Source organism: Anser anser (assembly GCF_964211835.1).
Source record: "Anser anser genome assembly, chromosome: Z".
NCBI lineage: Eukaryota > Metazoa > Chordata > Aves > Anseriformes > Anatidae > Anser > Anser anser.
The window spans coordinates 72,403,808-72,429,517 of NC_139723.1; the positions used below are offsets into that span (position 1 = coordinate 72,403,808).

General features: G+C 44.3%; 2 protein-coding genes across 15 annotated transcripts in view; one reads left to right on the forward strand and one right to left on the reverse strand.

The window, feature by feature from the left end:
• Positions 1-2,867: 2,867 nt before the first annotated feature.
• Positions 2,868-13,275, forward strand: HMGCS1 (3-hydroxy-3-methylglutaryl-CoA synthase 1). 2 transcript variants are annotated; one of them, XM_083818398.1, is made up of 10 exons: positions 2,868-3,022; positions 6,217-6,674; positions 7,008-7,133; positions 7,563-7,727; positions 8,405-8,573; positions 8,699-8,869; positions 9,562-9,668; positions 10,011-10,136; positions 10,965-11,128; positions 11,540-13,275. In XM_083818398.1, exons 2-10 carry the CDS (start codon positions 6,227-6,229, stop codon positions 11,630-11,632), a joined length of 1,569 nt encoding a protein of 522 aa, XP_083674524.1. In that variant the 5' UTR covers positions 2,868-3,022; positions 6,217-6,226; the 3' UTR covers positions 11,633-13,275. The 2 variants fall into 2 exon arrangements, with proteins under 2 accessions (XP_083674524.1, XP_083674523.1); XM_083818397.1 differs by lacking the exon at positions 2,868-3,022 and adding an exon at positions 5,192-5,294.
• A 1,542-nt stretch (positions 13,276-14,817) lies between these two features.
• NIM1K (NIM1 serine/threonine protein kinase) overlaps positions 14,818-25,710 on the reverse strand; it is a 28,010-nt gene continuing 17,117 nt past the window's right edge. For 10 of the 13 annotated variants that reach the window (XM_083818400.1, XM_083818411.1, XM_083818410.1 and 7 more), the window contains 3 exons: positions 24,310-25,491; positions 18,406-18,674; positions 14,818-15,672 (listed from right to left, as the gene is read on the reverse strand). In XM_083818400.1, the coding sequence (XP_083674526.1) occupies positions 14,923-15,672; positions 18,406-18,674; positions 24,310-24,601 (1,311 nt within the window). In that variant the 5' untranslated portion in view covers positions 24,602-25,491 and the 3' untranslated portion in view covers positions 14,818-14,922. Of the gene's footprint in view, positions 15,673-18,405; positions 18,675-19,492; positions 25,492-25,710 lie in introns of those variants that run through there. The other 3 variants (XM_083818402.1, XM_083818401.1, XM_083818403.1) reach the window with 3 other exon arrangements.

Consider the following 25,710-nt stretch of genomic DNA (forward strand, 5'->3'; position numbering starts at 1 on the left):
CTGAAAAGATCACTGGGCAGATTGGTTAAGTTCTTCAGCCATGGAAGGGGAATGACCTGCACTCTCACAAGATGGGGTTCAGATGGTGGCAATCCCAAGTCTGGGGCATGACTTGGTTAGAGGACTGTAAATTACCTAAGATCTGGAACAAGATCCATCAACAAATTTATTGTTATTTACTGCAATTTTTCTGAGAAATCTATAGAAACCAATTGTGGTCAATTCCATTGCAACAGCTGTATAGGCAGAGCTTTCTTGCAAACAGTATAAGTATTCCCTGACATTACACTCAGTGACAGGAAAATTGGATCTGAAGCCTCTTGAAGCTGAACGGAAAGAATAATGCTCTTGACAACAATCACAGAAGAAATTGTAGCAATTATTTAGAAGTAGTAGTAAATCTTAGGCTACAAAATACTAGTAAGGGCTACTAAATTAGTTACCGAAACAGTCAGCAAGAGAAGGTTGTCTGAAGTAGATGTAGATTTAAATTAGAACATGGAGCAAGCATCCCTAGAAGACAAATACATTGCTTTTTTCAGCTTAAATTAGATACCTGGTCCCTGAATTTAACTTCAAATAATTACGAAAAAGACTAGGATTGCATTGTGTCTTTAGACTCTGTTTTAAAATTCAGAAAATCCAGCAACTGGCTGTTACATTTTACCTTTTAGCTTTCCTTCGTCAGCTGCAGGGTGTAATCTGTAAATGTGCTTTGGTATGGGCAGAGTAGGTTATCATTCTGTTGGCTACAGGTGGTTCATTCATTTGTAGTGTTTTTAAATTTCTTTTACTGTTTTGCACATATATTATTTCAAATTAATATCAATGATTTTGTGCATGTCTATGTCATACTGTCTTCAACAACACAGAAAGTTAATGAGAAAGACTGTGGAAAGACTGGAAACAAGGCAGTAAATATGGATCATCCCTTGGTCAGATATGTGAAGATGTAATAAAAATCAGAAGATTGCTATTTACAGCTGCACATATTGTTGGCTACACACTAAAAAAAAAAAAAAAATCTGCTTTTACCATTCTGGAAGCAGATAGGACGTTTATCAAAAACAAAGCCTGATGTGACTGCAGGCGGACAGGCAAGCACAGTTGATCTGTCAGGGAGCAGCAAGGGCAGGCTGCCAGGCAAGGGCAGGCGAGCCAGGAGCAGAACGTGACACCAAGGCTGGCCGGGCAGCAGCCTCGCTGACAAGGGCATGCTCTCACGGCGCCCAAACAGAAAAGCAAAGCAGGTCCAGGGACAGCAGCAAGGGTCAGTTGGGAGGCCAGGTTTGCAGGGAAGGCTGTGGCAGTGAGGCAGGTCCGAGGTGAAGCTGGGCGTCATGTCCATGGCCAGGAGCATCCCAGGAGGGAGCTGGACATGTGCACCTGCAGAGCTCCAAAGTTGGGAGGCAGCTCCGGAGTGATGGGGAATCTCCCTGCTGCTCCCTGCCTCACAGCCCTCCTCGCTACATCTGACCTGGCTGAGGAGGGCACGCTGTATGGCAGCTGGCCCTGCACAGAGACAGCAGGGTCCCCAGGGTGTAGGGAAGGGGCTGTGAAGGCCCAGCGTGCTGCGCTTCCACCCCGACATCAGATCCTGCAAATTTAGGACCAGACAGCTTGTTTCCTCTCTTCCTGAATGGGTGCGGTTCTCCACGGCAGCACAAAGTACCACAGTGTGAGGAGCCATTCTGGCACTGGGGTACGTGGTGAGAGGCTGGGATTAGGAGCCCATTCTAAGTCTGGAAGAAGGAAACTTTATTTTTTCTGTGGTAGGAAGAAGGAGGAATTGAAGTTTTAGATACCCAGGGGAGAAGTTCAACTCTTCCAAAAGAGCAGAAAAAAAAAATCAATTTTCTAGCAGGAAGTCTGTTTGGTCTGTAGGCATGGAAGATGTGGTGTGTCTATAGGATGTAACCACACCATGGCCTGTTCAGTTTGCATTTTGTCACCGTGTTTTTTCAGGATTACAAAGGGAACTGGCTAGTATAGAGACTGATGTAAGCTTATCAGTAGCGTGCAGAGTACCAACTGCAAACAAAACTCCCAATTTCTCAGTAGCATTTCTCAATTTTGCTCTATGAAGAGTTCCATGACAAATCTGTGACTATGCATGATGCTAGCTGAGTGATTACAGGTTCAAATCAGATTGAACAAACAGGGCAGGAGCTAAGGCTTTCCATGAGAGCTTTCCCCTTCCTTTTGCATTGTTTTTACTCGCTCCTAGGACTGTGGAAACAATCTATTTGTGTTGCCCTGACACTGCGTGAGGTGAGGAAGGTGGTGTCCCTGCCAGCTGTAGCCATCAGATGCCACAAAAGCTGACACCAGCTGCCCAGGGAGGGTACCCCTTTGGCTCTAGCGGCTTTAAAATCAGCCTGCGATTTGGCACTGCCCGCTCCCAGCACCCCGGGACAGGACCGCCGAGCCCCTGTCCCCCCGGGGGTGTGCCCGTGTGAGGTGTGCGGGTCCGTGTGAGGTGTACGGGGCTCATGTGAGGTGTGCGGGGCTCATGTGAGGTGTGCGGCTCCCCGACGCGACCCCCACCACACGCCGCAAAATGGCGGCGGGGCTCGGGCCGGGCCGGGCCGGGCCGGGCCGCCCGTTGCTAGGCGACCGACTGCCTCCTCGCCTCGCCGGGCCCCGGCGGCCGCCCTACTCTCACCCGCGGTCGGCCGCGCGCTCCCATTGGCTGCCCCCGCGCGGCGCTCGGCTCCCATTGCTCCGCCGCCGCCCGTGCCGCGTCCTCATTGGCGCGCCGCCCTCTGGCCACGCCGCGTCACTTTCTCACACCATTCCCCCCGCCTCCTCCGGCGGCCGCGGCGCGCTCGGAGGGCGGGACCCGGGACGGCGGCGGCGCCGGTGATTGGCCGGCGGGAGCTGCCACTCAGCGCGCGGGCAGGAGCCCGGGCCGCGGGGCCGTTTAAAGGCGCCGCGCGCCGGCTACCGGCGTTTCCTCCTCGGCGGGAGTGCGGCACCGGGCGGCGGCAGCAGCGGCAGCGATCGCCATCGCCTCGCGCAGGTGAGCGGCCGTGGGGCCGGGCCGCGTCCCCTCAGAGCGGCCGGGGCCGGGGGGCGGCTGTGCGCGGCCACGGGGCGAGGTGCCGGTACCAGGTGCCGGTACCGGGAGCGCAGGGTCGGGTTTTCGGCTGGTGACTTGCAGCCGGGGGCTGTGCGGCCGTTAGTGGCCTCAGAGGGTACCTCAGAAATGCCAAAAGTGTCGGCGGTATCCTCATGGCTCCCTACAGGTGCCTGGAGGGAAGGTGCGGGGAGCCGGGGGTCGGCCTCTTCTCGCAGGTAACTAGTGATAGGACCAGAGGGAATGGCCTCAAGCTGCACCAGGGGAGGCTCAGGTTGGAAACGAGGAGACATTTCTTCTCAGAAAGAGCAGTCAGGCATTGGAACGGGTTGCCCAGGGAGGTGGTGGAGGCACCGTCCCTGGGGGTGTTCAAGGAAAGGCTGGACGTGGTGCTTAGGGACGTGGTTCAGTGGGTGATAGTGGTGGTGGGGGGATGGTTGGACCAGGTGATCTTGGAGGTCTCTTCCAACCCCAGCAATTCAGTGAAGAATGATGATAAATGCTGCTGGTTGTTGTGGGAGAAGGCGTTTCTACATCTGGCAATGCAAAAGAGAAAGTTGTGGCTGTCTGATGCTGCTCATTCATTCCCTACAGAACCCAAAGGGGATGCAAAACAAAGCAGGTTCCTCGTTGCCTTACATTGAAGCATCTCAGGCTCTTGATTTTTCGAAGAAGTAGTACTTCTGGGTACCATTTCACTCTCAGTGACTGGGATTGTTTGTTGTTGGACCAGGGGAACAAAAGGCTGCTTGTCTCAGGTCAGATAATTTCCATCGTAACAAGTGACTTTCTTAAGATGCCACACGTCACATTTTCTTAAGTGACCAGGGCAGGCGTATAAAGCAACGTTGTACACTGCGGTGTAACCTGACTGCCCTGGCTGCTGCTGCGCCGAGCGTACTTGGTGAGAATACAACAGAAATCGCCTCCCTTAAGTTGTCTTCCACAAAAAGCTCTTGAGCGAGGGAACTGCAGCAAGTAACGTGTAATTAAATGCTGGTGTTGATCTCCAAGCCCTGTAACTGGCAAGCACAGAAGCAGAGTGTTTTCCTCAGAGCTCACCAGTGATGCGAACCCTTTTGGCATACTGAGCTGTCCTCAGAAGAAACGTCTGATTAAAAGCCGTTGTTCTAGGGCTGTGACATGACAAGTCCATTATATGTCGTCATCTTGTCTTCCGCGCTCATATGTAACTTAATTAAATCTGCAGCCTCTGCTCCCTGGTAACCAATGATGGGATGCATGGCAATGGCACGGAGCTGTGCCAGGGAGGCTGGGGCTGGACGTGAGGAAGAATCTGTTTGCCATGAGGGTGGCTGAGCACTGGGACAGGCTTCCTAGGGAGGTGGCTGGTGCCTGTCAGGGACACTCAGATAACGCCCTCAGTAGCGTGCCCTTGATAACTTTTGGCTAGCCCTGGTGTGGCTGGGCAGTGGGACTTGGTCATCTTTCTAGGTCACTTCCAAGTGGGCTGCTCTGTCCCAAAATTAACCATCGCAGTCTCTGCAGGATCGTGTTGGGGTCTGGGGGCGAGGCTCAGCCCTGGGGTGTCACCGTGACCGTGCCAGGGCACCCCACAGCTGGCTGTGCCCTGTCTGGTGCCATCCAGAGGGAGGAAGGGGTGTCTGTGCCATGGCATGCTGCTCTCCAAGTGGCTTTTTGGACCTGGAAAGCTCGTGGTTGGTGCTGTTGGCATTCATTCACCCTCCTCTGCTCGCCAGTGCCCGTGCAGATTCAGGATAAAATGCAGGTCTGGGAGCAGCGCTCCCAGAAAGCCACGAAGCTCGCAGCTGCTGTCTGTCCCCCTAAATCCTTCTCACGGTCAGTGGGGCAGCCCTGGAAGCACGCATGGGATGCCCACCGGAGCTGGATGCAGCTCTGGGCATCCCGTCTCCCAGCTGCAATTTCATTTAAAAACAAATCAAAAAAAGGTGAAAGCAGCAGGGCAGCGTGTTCAAACACAAATAGGAAGGTGAGGGCAGCAGGGAAGCCGCCGGCACGGAGAGCAGGGAAAGCCGGCGGGACGCGTGGCGCTGGCCGCAGCGGGGACACGGCGACGCTTTAGGGTCGCGCCGTGCCCGCGCCGCGCGCGCTCCCGCGGGGAAGGAGGTGGGGGCGCGCGCGGCGCGTGCGCGCGGTGCACGCCCCCCCCCCCCCCCCAGCTCCGGCGCATGCGCCCTGGCCGCAAGCCGCCGGCCATGGGATTCCGCAGCGTGTGAGGGACGGGACGGGACCGGGGGGGGGGCGGGGAGCGGAGGGCAGAGGAGGGGAGGGGGAGGGAAGGGAGAGGAGGGGAGGGGAAGGGAAGGGAAGGGAAGGATCGGAGGGGAGAGGAGGGGAGCGGCTGCCCCCGCGGCGCGGCCCCGGGTGGGTCCCGGTAACCTTGAGGCGGGTGTGGGGGGGCGGCCGGTGGCGGCTGAGGGCCCGCCCCGCCGTCCCGGGGGAGGAGCGCCGTAGGTGGAGGGATTGGAGGGATTACAAGGCCGTGGGTGCTCCTCGGGCCGGGGAGCGCACCTCTAGGCATGGTGTCGGCGGTCATAGTTCAGGGATGGCAGAACGGAGTGGGTGTTAGGGGCGCAGGCAGAGCCTGGCGTCTCTGTGGCACTTATAAGCACGGTGGAACACCCAGGGTCACTGAGCGTAAAGATACAAGCAGGTTTGGAAAGCTCTGACCTGTGCTATGGCTGGGTTTATTCCTGAGTTAGTTGGTTCTTGATCAGCAACAGTTTAAAAAACAGTCCGGTGTTCCTAGCCTGCTTGTGTAGAATTGCGACTGTGCTTACATGCAGAAATAGAATAATAAACAGATTCATTTCTCAAACACTTCTTGATCATGTATTTTGCTGCGGTGAAATACCTTGGGCTTTAGCTAAACGTACCCGGCTCCAGTGCTGAAATTGAATTCTCAGTTAAAAGAACTTATAATCAATTTTATAACATTTTATATTGATGTTTTCAGTATGCTCAGACCAAAATCTCTGAGGCTTGCCTTTTGCAAATGAACTTGTAGAATACCTAAAACTTAACCTTTTCTGTATACCTGCAGAGAAAGCTAAAGTACATACAAAGTAGGTCTCTAGAAACAGATGTGTATAAATGAGCTGTTTTTGTTTTTGTTTTTTTTTCTTTTCTTAAAGATCTGCCACAATGCCTGGGTCTCTTCCAGTGAATGTTGAATCCTGTTGGCCCAAAGATGTGGGAATCGTTGCGCTAGAAATATATTTTCCTTCTCAGTATGTTGACCAGACAGAGCTGGAGAAGTATGATGGCGTGGATGCTGGCAAGTACACCATTGGGTTAGGCCAGTCGAAGATGGGGTTCTGCTCTGACCGTGAGGATATCAATTCCCTCTGCTTGACTGTGGTTCAGAAGCTTATGGAGAGGAACAGCCTCTCCTATGATTGTATTGGGAGATTGGAAGTTGGAACGGAGACAATAATTGATAAATCAAAATCTGTAAAGACTGTCCTGATGCAACTTTTTGAAGAATCTGGTAATACAGATGTAGAAGGAATCGACACCACGAATGCATGCTATGGAGGCACTGCTGCTCTTTTTAATGCGGTTAATTGGATTGAGTCCAGTTCTTGGGATGGTAAGTTCAGGGTATTTTCCTGCAAATTTACGTCATTCTCTGTTGTTGGTTAATCTCTTTATAATTACAGTGTCTATGCTTAACTGTATAAAATCCAGAGGATAAACTATGTTAATTCTTTCTGAAGTGTTAAATACTCTGGACATTTGCCACTAGTTAATTACATGCAGAAGATGAGACTGTGGATAATCATCACTGGTCTTTTCCCATGAAATTTGGTAGCTGACAGAAAAGTTAAATGGTTTGAAATAACCAAATCCCAAAAGTTGCTGGTGGGTAGCAAAATCTAGATTCTTGGTTAATTCTCATTGTTATTTCTGTGTGTTTTTACAGGGCGTTATGCACTTGTTGTTGCTGGAGACATTGCTGTGTATGCCACTGGAAACGCCAGGCCAACAGGGGGAGCTGGTGCTGTTGCTATGCTAGTTGGCCCAAATGCTCCTTTGATTTTTGAGAGAGGTGAGCCCTGTGAGAAAACAAATTTCAGCCAGATACTCAATCCATTCTGAAGCCTGCCCCCTGTTTCTCTGGGTTGCTGGAGGGCTGGATTAACTCCCACTAATGTCAGGAAGTTGTCTCCTTATCTGTTTTGTACTAGGAGATTCTCCAATAAAGTGTGGGCTAGAACTGAGTAACAAAGCACTGCACTCTATTTTCAAGAAGAAATGACCTGTTAATGTGTTTGTGATGCTCACGCCTACTGTACTTGAGTTGCAGGCGGTTGAGAACTGTGTGAAACATTACCTAGAAGGCCTTGAAGTGCTAAGAAAACCTGTTTGTCTGGGACCAAATATTAGTTGCTTCCCACGTTTGTGAAGTGATGTATTCAAACTAACTCACAGAAGCTGAATAAAATAATATTCAACGTTGCCAAATTCTCTCCATCAGGATTGCGTGGAACCCACATGCAGCATGCCTATGACTTCTATAAGCCAGACATGGTCTCCGAATATCCTGTCGTTGATGGCAAGCTGTCTATACAGTGCTACCTCAGTGCGTTAGATCGCTGCTATACTGTCTATCGCAACAAAATCCACGCCCAGTGGCAAAAGGGTATGTAGCCACAAATACGGGAACGTATAATTACACAGTGTATTTTCAGGCTTTAGCATCCAATCTAAAGACTAGCATACTGCCTCCTTTTTTGTGTTTTTGAGGTGGTTGAAATGTTTGCTCTTCCCCCTTAAGAAACACATTATTTCTGTACTGTTACAACTGAGTACCTGATGATCAGTAAGGAGTAGTCTCTTCAGGCTTTTGTTGTGGCAATATAAATATCTTGCTTCAGAGTGTGTTGTTTTTCCCTCCCCCAAGGCTCTTAAAATATTGGGGTTTGTATTTAAATACAAAGTGATGATATTTATTTTATCCTCCCATGTTTAGTAGTTGCTTCACCCCTATTAAGAAGGACAGGTTTGAAGGAGAGATGAAGCAGGGTATTTCTTATTTCAAAATGCTTGGTAGAAATACTGAGTTTCTGTTAAGCTTATAGCTATTTCTTCTAGAAGAGTAAACATTGCTCAATGGTGCACAAGATCAGTAAGAAATGAATTTTTAAACAGAAGTTTAGTCAGTGTTTTAAACGAGTTTGCCAGTAAGAGTTAGTCTTGAGTTGTCCTTTGTATGCTGACATATTATGATGACTAAATAGTGCTATCCCCCTGTTTTATTTTAATAGCTGAAGTGAGTACAAGTAATAAGTTGTAACACAACTTTTCTGCCAATTCCAGAAGGAACAGACAGACGTTTCACCTTGAATGACTTTGGATTCATGATCTTTCATTCTCCCTACTGTAAACTGGTGCAGAAGAGTGTGGCTAGACTGCTGCTGAATGACTTTCTCAGTGACCAGAACCCAGAGATGGCAAGTGGCATTTTCAGTGGGCTGGAAGCTTTCAGGTGAGAATGGTTGCTGCCTTACATATTCAGATAGTCTTAATTTGGTAAACATGCAAGATATTCTTCCTTTTCCTCTAACTATTACTGACCGCTTATTTTTTGCATTTATCTATCGGTTGTAATAGGGATGTAAAACTTGAAGATACATATTTTGACAGAGATGTAGAAAAAGCTTTTATGAAAGCTAGTGCAGAGCTCTTCAATCAGAAGACCAAAGCTTCATTACTTGTGTCCAATCAGAATGGAAATATGTATACCCCTTCAGTCTATGGTTGCCTTGCCTCTCTTCTAGCCCAGTAAGTATAAAATTGGAAAACCAATCTCATAGCTTTTTATATGTAAGCACATAAAATGTTACAAAACTATTCTGCATACGCAATTAGTTCAAGTGACAAGTGGATTCAAAGTTTGTGTCAGAAGCTAATCTAAAACACTGCTTACTGCCTTCCAAGGTAGGATCTTATTTGTAAGGTGGTGTACCTTTTCCCAACCTTCTCTCCCCTAACCTCCCTAAAAGACACTGCCATAGTAGAAAACAGAATCAGAATGCTTTCTCTGTTTCCCTATAATAATAGAAGCAAATATTTACTTAACTTTTTTTCCCATCACTGAGACTTAAAAAAGCATGCTAAGTATAAATTAAACCATTCATCTTGGGTCTCTTGTATTGTTACTTTGCATTCCAAGATGTGATGTTTCATTTTAGGCTTTAGGACACTTGGGAATGAAAATTGGCCACCTCCTAGATTATCATATTCTGGGCATTTCTTTGCTCTTTGTTTTTGCGTAGGCAGCCTTGAAAATCATCTCATAACAGCAGTGTTTGAAATCTTGTTTTAAAAAGCCCTCATTTATGCGTATAGCATGCTAGATGTGGTGTTGTAGTTGATACAATCTGTCTGCTTTTTCTAAGCTAGCTGCACTTTCTGGTTATTTAAAACAGGCATCTTGACTTAATTCTCAGCTTAAACTGTTGTTTGGTTTGCAGGTACTCTCCAGAGCATCTTGCAGGACAGAGAATTAGTGTGTTCTCATATGGCTCTGGTTTTGCTGCTACTCTGTATTCCATCAGAGTTACACAGGATGCCACTCCTGGTGAGTGAAACGAAGAGATACTAATTAACTCCCTTGCACAGCTCACCTCAAAAAGCTTTGCTACATTACCCACCAGCCTAAGTAAACCTGTAGAACAGTGCTAATGACAGTAACATTAAAGATGTTCCAGCTCCAGGATACGTTTTAAGTGACTCTTTGGGCAAATAGATAGTATTTTTCAAATGCTACAAGTGTTTTTCTCAAGTAATTGGGAATACTTATACCTAACTAGAAACTTAGCTTCTATAACGCAGAATATTTTGAATAGTCTTGCTATGCTAACATGCTAGTGTGCAGCTTTTGGCACTGGTGCAAATGGTACATGATGGGTTTATGTTGTAGGTTCTGCACTGGACAAAATAACTGCCAGCCTTTCTGATCTTAAAACAAGACTTGACTCGAGAAAATGTATTGCACCTGATGTCTTTGCTGAAAACATGAAGATTAGACAGGAAACTCATCACTTGGGTAAGAACTTCATAAACATACATTGTAGAACCATAATCTTAGAATTGCAGAACAGTGTGGGTTGGAAGGGATTTTAAAGGTCATCTGATTCCAACACCCTTGCCATGGGCAGGAACACCTCCACTAGGTCAGATTGCCCTGTGCCCCATTTAGCCTGGCCTTGAACACCTCCAGGGATGGGGCATCCACAGCTTCTCTGGGCAGCTTGTGCCAGGGCCTCTCCAAACCACTGAGTGAAGAATCTGTATCCATAAATCCAATCTAAACCTACCCTCTTTTAGTTTAAAGCCATTACCCTTTGTCCTATCACTAGGACTTCCTGACAGAGTCCCTCCCCAGTGTTTTCCCACATGTCCTGGAAGGCCGCTATAAGGTCTCCCCAGAGCCGCCTCTTCTCCAGGCTGAACAGCCCCAGCTCTCTCAGCCTGTCTTCATGGGAGAGGTGCTCCATGGTCATCTTCATGGCCCTCTTCTGGACTTGCTCTGACAGGTCAGTGTCAGTCCATTCCCTTTATATGTTGGGGGCCCTAGAGCTGAACACAGTACTCTGGTATTCCAGTATTCCTAATCCTACAGCAAAATACTTAATTTGCACAGCTGTAATGATTTGGTTATGGAATGAAGAGGATGTCCAACTCTTCCTACTTCCTTGTAGCTTGTAAAGTGCTTTCCTGTAGCTTGTACTCATTGAAATGAAATGAAACCAAATGAAATTGGTTTTCCTGTCTTAGTACTTCTAAACTGCAATATGTAAAGGCCAGTGTTGAATGAAACTCTCACCAGGAACCAACTAACAGTATGTTGTTGTTTTTTTTTTTATTTTTGCAGCCAACTATATTCCACAGTGTTCTGTAGAAGATCTCTTTGAGGGAACATGGTACCTTGTGCGTGTGGATGAAAAACACAGAAGAACCTATGCACGACGCCCAATCATGGGTGATGGACCTCTGGAGGCAGGAGTTGAAGTTGTCCACCCAGGCATTGTTCATGAGGTGAACACTGTGCACTCTTTTAAAGTTTGATGTAAATGGCGGAACGGTTTATGTGGTTGTCTTAGCATGTGCACGTATGGTAAAAGATGAAGGGATTTAACAAATTATTTCAAGTGCTTTGTTAAAATATGTAACATACAAGCCAGAAGTAAAAAAAAAAAAAAAAAAAACACATGGAATTTTAAAAAGTACATTTCATCATAACAAGAATGAAACTGCACAAGAATGAAACAAGAAGAAACTGGCTGTTTTCACATGATCACTTTGCATGAAGCATGACCGATGTGAATGACTTAAAACCAAGCTGTCCAGTGTAGCATGAATGTTGTTTGAGAGTTGGACTAGCCATGAAGTATTGAATGTATGTGAACTAGAAAACTGTATTTAATGTCTTTTTTCCCTTCTTCTTAGCACATCCCAAGCCCTGCTAAGAAAGTGCCAAGAATCCCTGCAACTACAGAATCTGAAGGCGTTACTGTTGCCATTTCCAATGGGGAGCATTAAGATACCTCTGTGAGGTGGGGAATGGAAAAAGGTGTGAGGGTAGGGTGAAAGAAAGGATTACAGTAGTACTGAAGTACTTAATTGGGGATGAAAAACCTTCAAACTCCTTGAAAGGATTTGTCTTAATGCAGTGTGCTGATATTTATAGTATTTTCAGGACACTAAAATCATTAATATACTGGAGATAATGGGACTTGCTAGGGGCTTTGTGGATTCTTTAACATGTCTGGATTTTTTTAATTGCGGAGTAGTAGCTGTAGTCTATTACAAGGTCTTTGTACATAGAAAAAAAGTGAATCTTCTGCTTGCTTTTTCCTTGTAAAATGGCTTGAAACCTACACTTAAATTCTACTTGTATGCAAAAGTGTGTGGCAAAATAGTCCAAGCTTTTAATGTTAGGGTTCTCAGTGCCTTGACAGTAAGCAGTCAGTCTTCTGAATTCTGCACTTCTCTTGCCCTTTATCACCTTCCCTTTCTTCTCCCGGTCTACCTCTCCTCACCCCATTGCTTTGGAAAAGATACAGAACCAAGTAACGCTCATTACTGGAATAAAATCACTCTCCCCTATCAAAATAGTGGATCAAGGACCACAAGGCTGAAAGTAACTAACAATGTTAGTTACCATGAAGTTCCACCTAAAACCCATCTTGTGCATTTTTTACCTGCCTTATAAATCACATCAGCCTGGGGGGAAAGAGGAATGACAAGGGAGGTAGACGGTTGTTCTTCTAAAGAACATAAAAGGGTATATTTCTTGGACTTAGTGATTTGGCACTTTTCAGGATTATTTAACTGTAACAAGTATTTAAAGGAGCAGAATTTTCAAATAAAACTTCTAGACATTATGGAGCTGTTTTAATTGGCAAACTAAGAAAGGGAGGAGGATCATTTTGTCTGGAACTCTGGCCTCTCACTATTCTTTATATAGTACATTTCTAAGAGACTATTTCTAACTTTGGATTTGGCTTTGTACTTTGAAGTCCTTCTCACTATTGGTGATGTCTTAGGAGTGGGGTCTTTTCTTTCTTTTTTTTCCCAGTATGCAAGCTATCCATTTTTGCAAGTGGTAGATACACAGTTCTAATGGGGATTCCATTCTGGTAGCTTTTTAAAGCCCAGATTGGTAATGAACTATGACATGAGCCTTGTAAGCTTGTATTATATATTTAATTGAGCTAATGTACAGAATGAAGTTTTGTTGAATTTTATTTCTTTGCTAATTCTACAAAGCTACATTATCTCATATAAAGTAGCAAGAAATGATTCATCTGTTTAAATCACGATCTTTTTTGTGTAACGAAGTGTTTGTATTATCTGTCACTCACTAGGATTTGGTAACTTGCTGTATTTGTACAGTCAAGCCTTGGTAAAATAGATGTTTATTATAAATTGATGGATACTAATCTGTTCTGCTGAAAGTTATGGAGCAATGATGCATGAAGATAGTGTTTGCAAGCATTTTGGTTTAGGTTGCCCTCATGAAACTTGTATTGGCACCAGAAAAAAAAAATGCCATGGAACAAAGTCCATTGCTGGCAGTGGACAAGCCAAGAATTGAGCTACTGGCACAAAAAGTTAACCACAGAACCCTCACTGTCTGTGAGGCTGATCCCTTACTAAAATAAAGTTTGAGATATTTGAAACCTGCTGGAGTAGTGCTGACTTGTTGAGTTTTCAGGATGCATTTTATCCTTAACAGGAAAGAAAGGGGAAACTGGCCTTGTGAAAACCTGAAGTGTGGGGGTCACAAACTGTGGGGGCCTCCTGGATCTTTCTCCTTGATATCATTCCATTACACAAATGGAAGAAAGGGTTGTCAAGGCTGGTGGGAAATCACTATTTCAGGGCTGTATTTCAAGGTAACTTAAATGCTTTCGGATGGAAACTTTCTGTTGTGGAGGAATTCATTCCCAGCTTATAAAGTACAATCAATGTTACTACTGTCTTAGGAACAACAGTGTTGCTTTATCTCCTTCTCACATACACCATGAAAAGGGATCAGTTCTTACTTTGTGCTTATCTGGGTCTTGCTGAGCACAGTTTTCCATGGGTGGCTTTTCAGAGTCCTTCTGTTGCTCCTTTACATGAATTACTCTTTTTAAGGTCAACAGATCATCTAATTGGCCATAATAATAGATAAGGCATCCTGCCTTTAAATTTGACATCACCAACTGTACCTCTCTAAACGTTGCATTAGTTTACCTGTCTTAACGAAAATCATACAGGCTCTGCCTGTCAGCGTGGGCATTTCAACTGTGCCTGTTCAAGAGGACAGCTACTACCCGTTTTCATCTGAGCTGCTGGTGTTGCTGATTAAAATGCCTGATTAAAGCTGAAGGTAGGAGTACGTACGTCTTGGTGACACTCAGAAAAATTGGAATCATCAGGTTTCCAACTTCATGAATATCAAAATCAGTTTTCACCAGCCTCTGTTGTCAAAGTAATATGGCAGAAGTTAGTACAAGCCTGAAATACTCAGTATGAAAACAGACCTAAGTATCCACAGCACTCAGCTTACCTAGGGATGCCCAGTGCTAAAGCAAGAATGTAAAAGTACACGAGTTTTGGAATACGCTTATGTTTTTTCTTTATTGGAGTGCAACTGGGTTCTAAGTGGTTGCAGACGGAGAACCATACAAATATTGGAACGTGTCAGAAGGTTAGATGACAGCCCAACCAGTTATGCACTGAAAATTGCAACCACATGTGCAGGGTTAGAGTAGCATATCTGAATTTGCCTTTCTGAATTTTGACAAATCAGGAACCGCTGTCAACAACAGCCTTGTCCTTTCTACAGTTATTTTTCTTTTATTTTTTAAAGCTCTAATTACTTTTTATGTTTAATTTGCTGAATAATTTTTAAGAAGATTTTTTTAAAGAATTCACAGTTGTTTCTGGATTGACTGTTCTCTGTGAAAACTGTTCTGGTCTGCAATGGCAGTTTTGTCAAGCTAAGGTAACTTTCTGAGAAGTCAATTGTAACGTGTGTGCTTAGAGATCTCCCAGGCATGTTAAGGGCAGTATTATTTGATCTTTATTAAAAGATCACTTCCACTATTTATCTCATACCTGTTTTACCTGAGTTCTTGGCTAGACCATGTCTCTGGAGCAAAGGGAAAACCAAGCGCATTAGAGCTCCGCATTTGAGCACTTCAAGTTTGAACTGAGAAATACAAAGGAGATGAGTATTTGGTTTATTTAAAAGTTACAAAAAATGTTAACACCAACGCTTGTGAAAAGTGAATAAAACCCTTTGCTAAGCGTGCCGAGTATAAAGCCTGCAGTGCAGTTTACAAAATAGAACACAGCTTCGATGTGTACTTTATCCCACTGTAAGAGTTGATTCCTTTCTTCAAGTTTTGTTCTTTGGGATCTGGACAGGACATTATAGGGACACACTCAAGCGCCCTTTTCTTCTGCACTTTGTGTAAAACAATTCTGTAGACACCTGTTATTGAGCTGCGTGCGTCTCTTCCTCGGTTATTTTGAATGTGTTCTTCTGTGATTCCCAGATCTTTCAGAGTGTTTTTCACTTCAATTTCTTCCTCTTTGAGCGTACTGATCTCAGACAAATACTTTGGATCCAGTTTAAATGGCTGTAAAGGCTTAGGGTATTGTATCCCCTGCATCCATTCACTGTTCATAATAAGTTTGACAGAGTATCGTTCTGTTGGTACTGGCTGAAGGACTCCTTTTATCAGTTTCTGGCAAGGCTCTGAGAGGGAGGCAGGCAAACTATATGTCCCTTCAAGAATGCACTTTTTCAGTTTGGCCACTGTATCTGCTCGAAATGGCATGATACCTGTCATCATGAAGTATAACAGGATTCCTAGCGCCCAGATGTCGACATAAATGCCAACATAGTTTTCATCTCGGAAGAGTTCAGGGGCAGCATAAGGAGGGGAACCACAGAAAGTATTTAAAGTTTCATCTCTCTTACTGATGGTGCTGAATCCAAAGTCTCCCACCTTAACACAGGTGTTACTGGTGTAGAAAACATTTTCTGCTTTCAAATCCCGGTGAATGATATTATTCTCATGCTATAGAACAAGAAGAAAATACGGTGTTAGCTTCTTCATAGAGAAGTTCCCAAGTGACTACCTCTTACCATTGATTAATTGCCACAATGGGGAGAGAATTGTCTCCCTCAGACAAAGTCAGAAGTAAGTATTACTAGGAAATTGAAAAGTTAAAGTATTTAAATAAGTCTAATGATTCTCTACTGCTAAGAAAACAGCACAGTACCTGGAGGAGATAGGAAGAAGGATGTCACTTTATTTTTAAGAATAGCAATCTCATGTTAACAAATTTACTATTTTCATTAAGTAGGTTTGTGATGGCATCATGGCTATCCGTACATGTCTAGATACCTTCATGTGCAAAATGTGTTTTATTTTTTCAGGGTTCAGAACACTTTTGAAATTACTACATTTCTGTAATGATGTAAGTAACAAAAATAATTTCTTTTTAAATGATGCCATTTTTGCATATGTTCTGAGCACTTGGACTTGTGAACAGAAAGCTTGTAGTTCATGAAGATCATAAAGGGAATGTGAACAGACAAAATAAGAAAGCTGCTATAATTCTGTTGTGTGATCTAATACCCTGTGAAGAACTGGCAATGGCAAGAGAAAAGGATCACAAACTTGTGCCTTGTAATATTTCACAATCTTACAGGACACCGAGTTCAGTGGTGTCTTCTAGTTTTAGAAATCTATAGTAAATAGGCTGCAACTTGTACCTTTTTTCCTCAGAAATTGAAATTTTGCAAATTGAATTTGCTCTGCTGAGTGGACATATACCTGTCTTGATTAGGTGAGGGTTTAACTTCATCTTTGAAATAACTAGGAAGAATGGAAGTGTTTGAGCACTTTCTGCTCTTTGCCCTTAGAGGTAAGAAGGTGCATGTGTATCTGGAGGCAATAGGGAAATCCTTCTGTATCCCCTTCTGTGTCCCACACTTTTAAAACTGTCATCAGTAACAACCAGGGATCTTCAGTCCTCACCTATGAGGGATGAGATGGGATATGAGTATCCTGAATTTAATGGATTAGCAAAAGTAACATGTTTTTTGCAGAAGACTGTGTGCACGAGTGAAGAGGTTGGCCAAGTTGGTAGTCTGGGTTTAATGCTAAGAAATACATGCAGTCTTTAAAGTAAGATCCAATATCTTTGGAAAAGGTGTTGAAACTAATCCGTCATTTAAAGAACATCTCATCATTCTGTCAAAATACATTTAAAAAAAAGACATACTCCTTATATATTCTGTAAGCAGTTTGCAGCATGTTTCGAGATGCCTGACCTGGAAATAAATACCCTTGCCTGTGACCTCCTGGTTTTCTAAGCCCAAGCGAGTTATGTGGCAGGAGAGTGAGCCACCAGAGGGCACCCTGTGCCAACCTTAACAAGTCTTAGCTTTACTTCTCAAATACTGAAGTTTTCTAGTGTTTTTGTGCTGTAGTTACTAAGCAAGGTTCAGAGGAAGTTGTACAGGAAATAGTTAATTACCCTCTTCTGCCCTTGTAGGATGCTTTGTGTTCTACAAATTACTGCAACTGGATTTAGAATGATGCAATGAAGACTAAGCAAGAGGAAGTGACTGGCTAGGGGTTAAGATCACAGATTGCACCTAAGTGAGGACCAGGAATTAAGTGTCTTTAATTGCCAGTCTCCCACATTCATTAATAAGTAGCTGGGTGTTTGCAATACCTAGCACACTTTCTCTGGAACACTTTCTTCTAGCAAAAGAGTGATGCTAAGTTTTGAAATATCTGGAGGGAAGAAATTGAGCTTTGTTACATGGTACCTACAGCAACATAGAAGAATGCTGTTACTAAATGGATGGTTCTACCCACCAAATGCTCCTGTTTCAGTTTCCTCCCAAAAGCTGTCAATAGAGGGTCAATAACTTGGGGTGGATATGAAAGTTCTCTTAGATACCTTTCATAGAATCACAGAAGATCCTGTTTTGGAAGGGACCAAAAAGGATCATCAAGCCCCACTCCTGGCTCCACACAGGACTACCCAAAAATCAGATCCTGTGTCTGAGAGCATTGTCCAAGCACTTCTTGAACTCCAGCAGCTCTGTGCTGTAACCACTGCCCTGGGCAGCCTGTCCCAGTGCCCGACCACTGTCTCTGTGCAGAACCTTTCCCTAACACCCATCCTGACCCTCCCCTGTCCCAGCTCCATGCCGTTCCCTCGGGTCCTGTCGCTGTCCCCAGAGAGCAGAGCTCAGCGCCTGCCCCTCCGCTCCCCTCGTGAGGGAGCTGCAGGCCGCCGTGAGGCCTCCCCTCAGCCTGCTCTGCTCTGGGCTGAACAAGCCAAGGGACCTCAGCCGCTCCTCATACATCTTGCCCTCTACACCCTTCACCTTCTCCATAACACTCCTTTGGACGCTAATAGTTTTATGTCCTTCTTATATTGTGGTGTCCCAAACCACACACAGTACTGGAGGTGAGGCCACACCAGCACAGAGCAGTGCAGGACAATCCCTTCCCTCAACCAGCTAGCAATGACATGCCTGATACACCCCAGGGTACTGCTGTCCCTCCTGGCTGCCAGGGCATACAGAAATTTAAGACAGCTCTTCTCTAGTTATTTTTTTTTGTTTGTTTGTGTTTTTTTTTTTTGTTTGTTTGTTTTTTTTGCTTTTCAGAGCTACAGGCCAGAAGTCTTGATAACACTAAACCTACTGCTTGGAAAAACAAAAGGTACATCCACAAATTCTGCCAAGTAGTGAGGAGCAATATGCCTGTGGAAGAGCAACTTACCATGTGCTTCACAGCAGAGACAATCTGGGAGAAGATTATTTTACACTCTGTTTCTAATAGCTTCCCTTCTGTAGTGATTTTAGTGAAGAGCTCCCCACCTCCTGCATACTCCATCACCAGGTGCAGTTTTGAGAGCGTCTCTACCACTTCATACAGTCTGATGATGTTTGGGTGGTGCAGTTTTTCCATGTTGGATATCTCACGAGACAGCAAACGTTGAGTCTTCTGGTCTAGTTTTGTCTTGTCTAAAATCTTAATAGCTACTTTCTCTGAAAAGAAAAATGCTTCTCCATGTTAACTCAACAGGTACAAACGGTAACACTCTTTGCGTACAATAATGCTTGGTTATGTAACTGCAGTGAAATTTCACCTATGATGAATACAAGATAAGCTACAGCGGCCTCCTAAGCCCTGTCATCTTTCACACACACCCATCTTCCTTTCTGATCTCCAGCATCCTACTCACAGCTGGTATAGCTAGAGGGTGGTAGAGTACTGCAAGTGCTAATCAAATCATCTGTTGTGTTCCATGGCTATCAAGCTAATACATGTCTGATGACCACAATTACATCATCTGTTAGGTGAATAACCTAGGCATTGTAGCTTTCAAAAGAGAAGTCTGGCCCCAAGTCAGAGAGATGGGAAGCTGGTAGTGCCGCTCTCTTGTTTTCTAGAAAGAAGTGGACAGCTGAGAGTCTCATCTTGGTGTTATAATAACCAGCAGATATGCTGCATTCCTAGAACACAGACTGATCCTGCAATGCCCCTGAGACTGGGCTGCAAATGTGTCTCCCTCCTCAACTTGCTACTCACTAAAATGTTGAAGTCTGTGCTCTCGCTTTTTGATATTAGCTCAGTGCTGTTCAGATAATTTAGGTGTGTTACGCACAAGAGCCTGATTCTTCCAGACTAATGGAGGTGTTGAATTTAGGTGGTTTGTTTCAGAGCCGACAGAATACTCGGAGGTCATTTAGGGACTTTGAATATAACCCTGCAAGCTTATAACAGAAAGATGTGTTTAAGTTGGTGTGACTTACAGAACGGTTGCCTAACGTCTTATCCCATATCCCCACAAATTCTCAGTTACCAAAATCAGTGTTGCAGAGGTTTGTCTTTCTCAGGATAGCTGAGCCAGCTTTTCCAACGTGTTCATGCATGAGTAGTTCTTGGTACTGCACAGAATACAGGAAAAGTACAATTTTATGTCTGTATACCACAGTGGGCCATGAATTCACACCACAGATAGACTTTATACTAAGGAAGGAAATAAAACAGTGAAGTAGAATAAGTTGCAGGGATCCTGTAAGACAGCAAATCTGTCTTGTGCTGTCCTGGTAATGCAAAGCCGTGGTTAAGTTCTGTGTTTCTGTAGCTTATCTACAGTGAAGCCAGGGGTCACAAAACACTTATATACATACACAGCTGCACTGTATCAACAGGGAAGCTCCAACAGATCAATCAGAATTGCCCTTATGTTTCTGTCTTAAACTGGTGGGCCTCTTGTCTTGAATACAGCTGGTACCTGAAGGATTGGCCTGGTTAGGATAGGTTTACAGTGCCTTTGTGTAACTTATCAAGACAGCAAAATTAAACTGGACCATGGCAGGGAAAACAACTGTTTGTTCTTGGAAAGAAGCACATTTAGACAACCATTTCCAGATTTAGATTAATCATTTTTTATCAAATCTTTTAGAAAAAAAGATCACCTTGCTTTCTAGCACACAGGGGCAAATTAAAAAAAAAATATCCATATTGCTTACTTCTTGCTTTAGGAGAAGAGTGACAAGACCATAACATGTTTACATTGGGTATAAAGATATTCAAGATGTTTTTACTTAATATTATAAAGCTATTTAACTCAAATTTAGTGTTTCAACATACTAGAAGTGTTACTGATACATATGCATTTATCTCTGTACAGGTTAAAAAAACTCCACATTTGGTGTATTTACATTTCTTAGTAACATAAATGCATAAATTGATCCCCCTACTAAAGCATGCAGATATTGTAACAAACGAGGTTCTTCTGAAAGGTGCTGAATTGTCTCTCGATGCGCCTGTTTTCAGAAGGACTCTGGACTGAACACGGGGCAAGGCTTCTCCGCCTTGCTCCTCTAACCTGTTTCACGCTGCCTAGCGAGCCAGTTAGGAAAGACTGCACCGTGCTCCCGCGTGGTGCTGGTGGCGAGGCAGATCGGAAGGGAATGCAGCTGCTGAAAGGGAACAGCACCCGGCACTGATCCTGGCAGAGCTCTGGCTGCTGGGACCTAGGGGTGAAAGACTGTAAAACCCTCATCACGTTGGTAGCTTGCTGACCACCAGCTAGACCGAGAGGAAAGAGCATCAGCTCACAGTAGGTAACATTTGCACAACTACATGTGTAGGGATAACAGTTCTCAGAATCTTACCTAAATAATTGCATCGTTACATCTTGATTCATAAAGTTTGGGTGCATTTGGGCTTTAAACAAGCAAACAACAAACTTCTAGGAGAAATTCCTTCCATTTTCTTTTTTGCTGTAATTTACTATTCCTCCTAGTCTGTTTTCCTGCAAAGTGTTTATAAGGAAGGAAAACAAAAGAAGTTTTAGAATCAAAGGGCCAGATCCTGTTCTCACACCACCATGTATCAGGGCCAAGCTCATTTAAATCTACATCATTGTGTTTGTGTCTGCGTGATGTTTACAAAAACCAGATGGCCTGAATTGTTAAAAAAAAAAAAAAAACCTCCTTATTTTCCTTCTTAAACTGCCTCAAAAACAAACAAGCAAACAAACAAACAAGAAAAACAAAACAGAACAAAAAACCAAACTTGGTTTATAAATCCTCTATTACCCTTGCGTGGTAGCAGTTCAAACAGAAGGGCATTTTCAGTAGGTAATGTATTTACCAAAATACTGAAATTAATTAGCAAAAGATTTTCATTGATCATATGCAGGGTTTGTTCAGGTTTTGAAAAGACCTATCTGAAATCTCAGTCAGTAAGAGAGATTAAAAGAAGGTTGAGAAATTATTTCAGGAAGAGGTGGTGTATGCTATGCTGGCAAAAGGAAACAAAAACAGAACTGACCTGAAACAGCTTAAAAACAAAGTAGGTGACTGGTCAGTCCTGCCCTTGCAATTGCTGCTTCACAGCAGATGACCTTTTAACAGCTGTAAGTTTGGGCTGTTCTTAATTGTATACATTCAGCTGTGCTCTCAGACATGTGGAATAAAGGTCACAGAGTGGTTAGGAACCTAACTGCCCTAAGCAAGCAACTCAACAGGCATCTGGAGAAAATCCCTGCCAAAATTCACGTTAATAACATGGACAGCACTCCCGAAAAACCCCATGAACAACACAGCACCAAAGATTTTCCTGTATCTGGTAAGCAATCAAGGCAACCCTTGTGAGAGAAACAAGGATCTTCGTCAAGTGCAGTCCTGCAGTTTTTTCCCCCTTGGAAACTTTTCCAGGTATCCTCCTGGAACAGAACTCACGGAGTACAGAACAGCACACGTGTAATTACTTGTTACAAAAGCTGATCTTGGTAAAGAACAAAACTTTCTCAATACAGGGTGAAATGTCAGGAGGAGGAAGATGCTTCGAACATACCAGTATGACAATTTCTGAACACCTGAACATCCCCCCTCAAAATACAAGAAGCCTTTCCCTACCCCAGGAACCCAAACAGCAGTCTTAATAATGAAGCCTGTTTAATTTACATCTCAGCCAAGAAAAAGACTTGTACTCATTAGCGCTGTGCAGACACATCAGCTCATTAACAACACAACAGTGTACATCTGTTGGAAAAAAATAACTCCTCTTCCAAAGGACGTGCGTGTGTGCACACCTGTGCACGGGTGTGTGCATGCACACATGTTCCTGGTCTCCCATCCGCACAGTGCATCCTGTGAGGACGGATGAGCTCGCAGGCAGAGACAACCAAGGATATTTTCCTCTCATCCCTCCTTCTTCAAGAGCGTTGCAAACTTAGTATCAAAAAATTAAATCCTTGCCTAGTGAACATTATAACCCAAAAAGCTACTAATAAACAAAAGAAAATCAGCCCTATACACGTTCTAAAGCAACCTAAGTTCAACAGGTAAAAGGTTTATCCAGCTCCAATTTATCCTTCCATTAGTGTTCCTCCTGTGCGTGGTGCAGGAGCGACGTTTCCGTCAGCAGCAAGCACAAGACAGTTTTCTTTGGAAGGAAAAAAATCACTGAGCGTAAACAAAACAGCTTGCTATGGGCCAAGTACAACAGTGATGCCTCCCTGAAACAAGCAAGCAAAAAAAACCACACCCAGATAAACCAACACCTAGCCTTAGGCAGGCTTGAATTTTGGGGAAAAAAATACCACCAATTGTCCACTTTGCTCCCGGTGCAGCAACAGCATCATAACTGGGCTAAATGCGAGCTTCCAGACCTCTGCATCTGGGCTGATGGAGGTGGTCAGCAAAAATAACAACTGGTAACAAGGAATGAGGGCTTTGGGGAATATTTAGTTCTCTCATCCTTAAAGTGATGCAGGGAAGGAGAAACAATTGAATTGGAAAGACAGAACAGAAGATATTAATGTTGTCCTGGTTCCAGTTAGGACAGAGTTAAGTAGCTCATAGTAGCTGGTAGGGTGCTATGTTTTGGATTAGGATGAGAAGAGCGCTGATAACATGCTGATGTTTTAATTGTTGCAGAGCAGTGCTTACACCAGGCCAAGGACTTTTCGGCTTCTTGCTCTGTCCTGCCACCGAGCAGGCTGGGGGTGCAGCAGGAGCTGGGAGGGGACAGACCCAGGACAGCTGACCCAAACTGGCCAAAGGGGTATTCCATACCATCTGGGGTCATGCTAAACAATATATAGGGGTGGCTGGCCGGGGTGGGGGGGGCCGGCTGCTCGGGAATAGGCTGGGCATCGGTCAGCGGGTGGTGAGCAATTGCATTGGGCATCACTTGTTTTCTTACACATTATTATTGTTAATACTATTACCATTATCACTATTATTATTATTATTGTTATTATTATTTTCCTGTCTTAATAAACTGTCTTTATCTCAACTCACAGGCTTCACTTTCCCGTTTCTCTCCCCCATCCCAGAGAGGGAGGGGGGAGGGTGAGCGAACGGCTGTGTGGTGTTTAGCTGCCAGCCGGGTTAAACCACAACAAATGTACATGGGGAAAACTAAGGGAAAACAAGAACAGTTTCTAATATTGTCACAGACAGCAGAATAAACAGGGTAGGTGAAGACAAGTTCCGAGTTATACCTGTAACTGAAATGTTTGCTGCAGCTACCTAGCTTTTCTAGCTCCCCCTAGAAGCAGCTTATGCAGTGCATTTCTGTACTTATAAAAAGAAAAATAATTGGCAATTCTACACAGCCTTCTACCCAGGTTTGGCTGTAGTGAAGCTTGTCCTCCTGCGTCTGCTCAGCCCGCGCCTATATGCCTTGTCCCAGCTTCCTATACGAACGCGCTACCTGCACGAGTCAGCAAAAACAGCATAACGCTTCTCACCAAAACTACTGTTATCGAGTAAAAGCCTCAGCCATGCCAGTAAATTTGCTGTGAAACAAAGGAAGCCTTGCTAAGTGGGGCTGTGGGCAGCCCCTGAGCTGGGCAGAGCTGACAGCAGGCGGAGTGTTTGCAGGACGGAGGCACAGCACCGTGGGGTTAACTTCCCCAAGTGCACAGACAAACTTTGCCGCTCTAATAAAATGTTTCTGGCTGCTAGTCACGGGTAAAGGCTTCTCCAAGCTAAGCGTTTACCTGTGTGCCTGCTTACAGAGTCACGCAACAAAAAAGGCACGTACGACCTGTATGTGTATTTAAGGCTCAGACAGCACCTTTTCCCCAAAAAGGCCCATCTGTGTACACACAGAACTAGGGCGCACAGAAACCACGACCCACACAGCAGTGCCTACCTTTGGTCAGGGAATGAATTCCAAGTTTCACCTGTGAGAAATTCCCACTTCCTATTTCTCCTCTGACTCGATAGAAGCCAATTCTCTTTCCCAAGGTTAATTCTTTCACCACTTTTTCATTCTGGGACATATCCTGCATTAATTTCTCAAATGGGGTCAGCCTCTGCTGCCTGCCCTCTTCGTCTCCTCCACAGCACTCCTCACGCCCGTAGTCCTCTCCGCTGTCCTCACGATTCCACCTGGCATAGCGGTGTTTTCCAAGACCTCCTCCATTCACATATCCTGTTGTCATAGTCTGTAGGATGATCACTTCCCCATTTAACAAAATGCCTCAATAAGCAGTTTAATGAAGTGAAATAATTCTCATGAATATACAATCCCACATGTAATGGACATGGTGACAAACAGAAAAAAAAAAAAGCTGCTTATCAAAAGTCCAAAGACTAGTCTGGAAATTACCTTAAAAACAAATCTTCTGTATTTACATGTTGCAATTTTGTCCAAAACTGGGGACAAAACTTAAAGCTATTTATGTCCATCTCCCACTAACAGCTTTACCGTGTCAGGATCTTCATCTACAAGGTAAAAGAGGCTTTGCAATTGAAACACTAAGCTTTATGCACAAGAGTGGCGAGTTACTCACATTCTATATAGTACCTTTGACACAAATGCAAAATATTTGACACAAATTTTCAGGCTTTAGCTTGCTGCTTTGAAAACTAACTTGATAGAAAAAGGTCAAACAAATAGCTGATTAACTGCCCTGAATAAACCCAGATGCTTCCAGTTCATTTTGAATAGCTGACCTTAAGAGCGTAGCTCTTGACTCTGGTACCAGTCCAAAAGCTGAATGCAGGGTTTTATTTTGATTCATTCTTCAGCCTGTGAGCTTGTCACTGTGCCTTGGAAATGACTGCCTCGAAGCCTTGCTGTAAATAGTCTGTTGCTCCTCTGTTTCCTTCCCATCGCTAGTTTAACAAAGCAACTGATCTTGGAAGATGACAGGAAAAGCATAATCTGTGCACCAGGCAAAAGAAACGCTGCGCCTCAGTATCACCGGAGTCACATGGCAGGACAATACAGGATTAGGTAACTGCAATGTCACTTTAACCCGCCTTTATTTAGATGAGCTTTCTTTAACGCCTTGAGCCTTCTCAAATTTTTGCCAGACGCATGGTGTTCCTAAGCAGACAGATGAAGAAAGTCATTAAAACCTTTACATAACAGCCATGCACTTCACTGAGCGACAGCACACCGTGCATCATTTTACCAGTTTAACTCAATTTGTTTGGCAGCACACAAAAACATGTCCTTACCCTGAATGCACAAGCCACCACTTATCTTTAAAACAGTACAGCATTTTTTTCTCCTTTACCCTTGAAAAATAAGAGTTGATCAGCA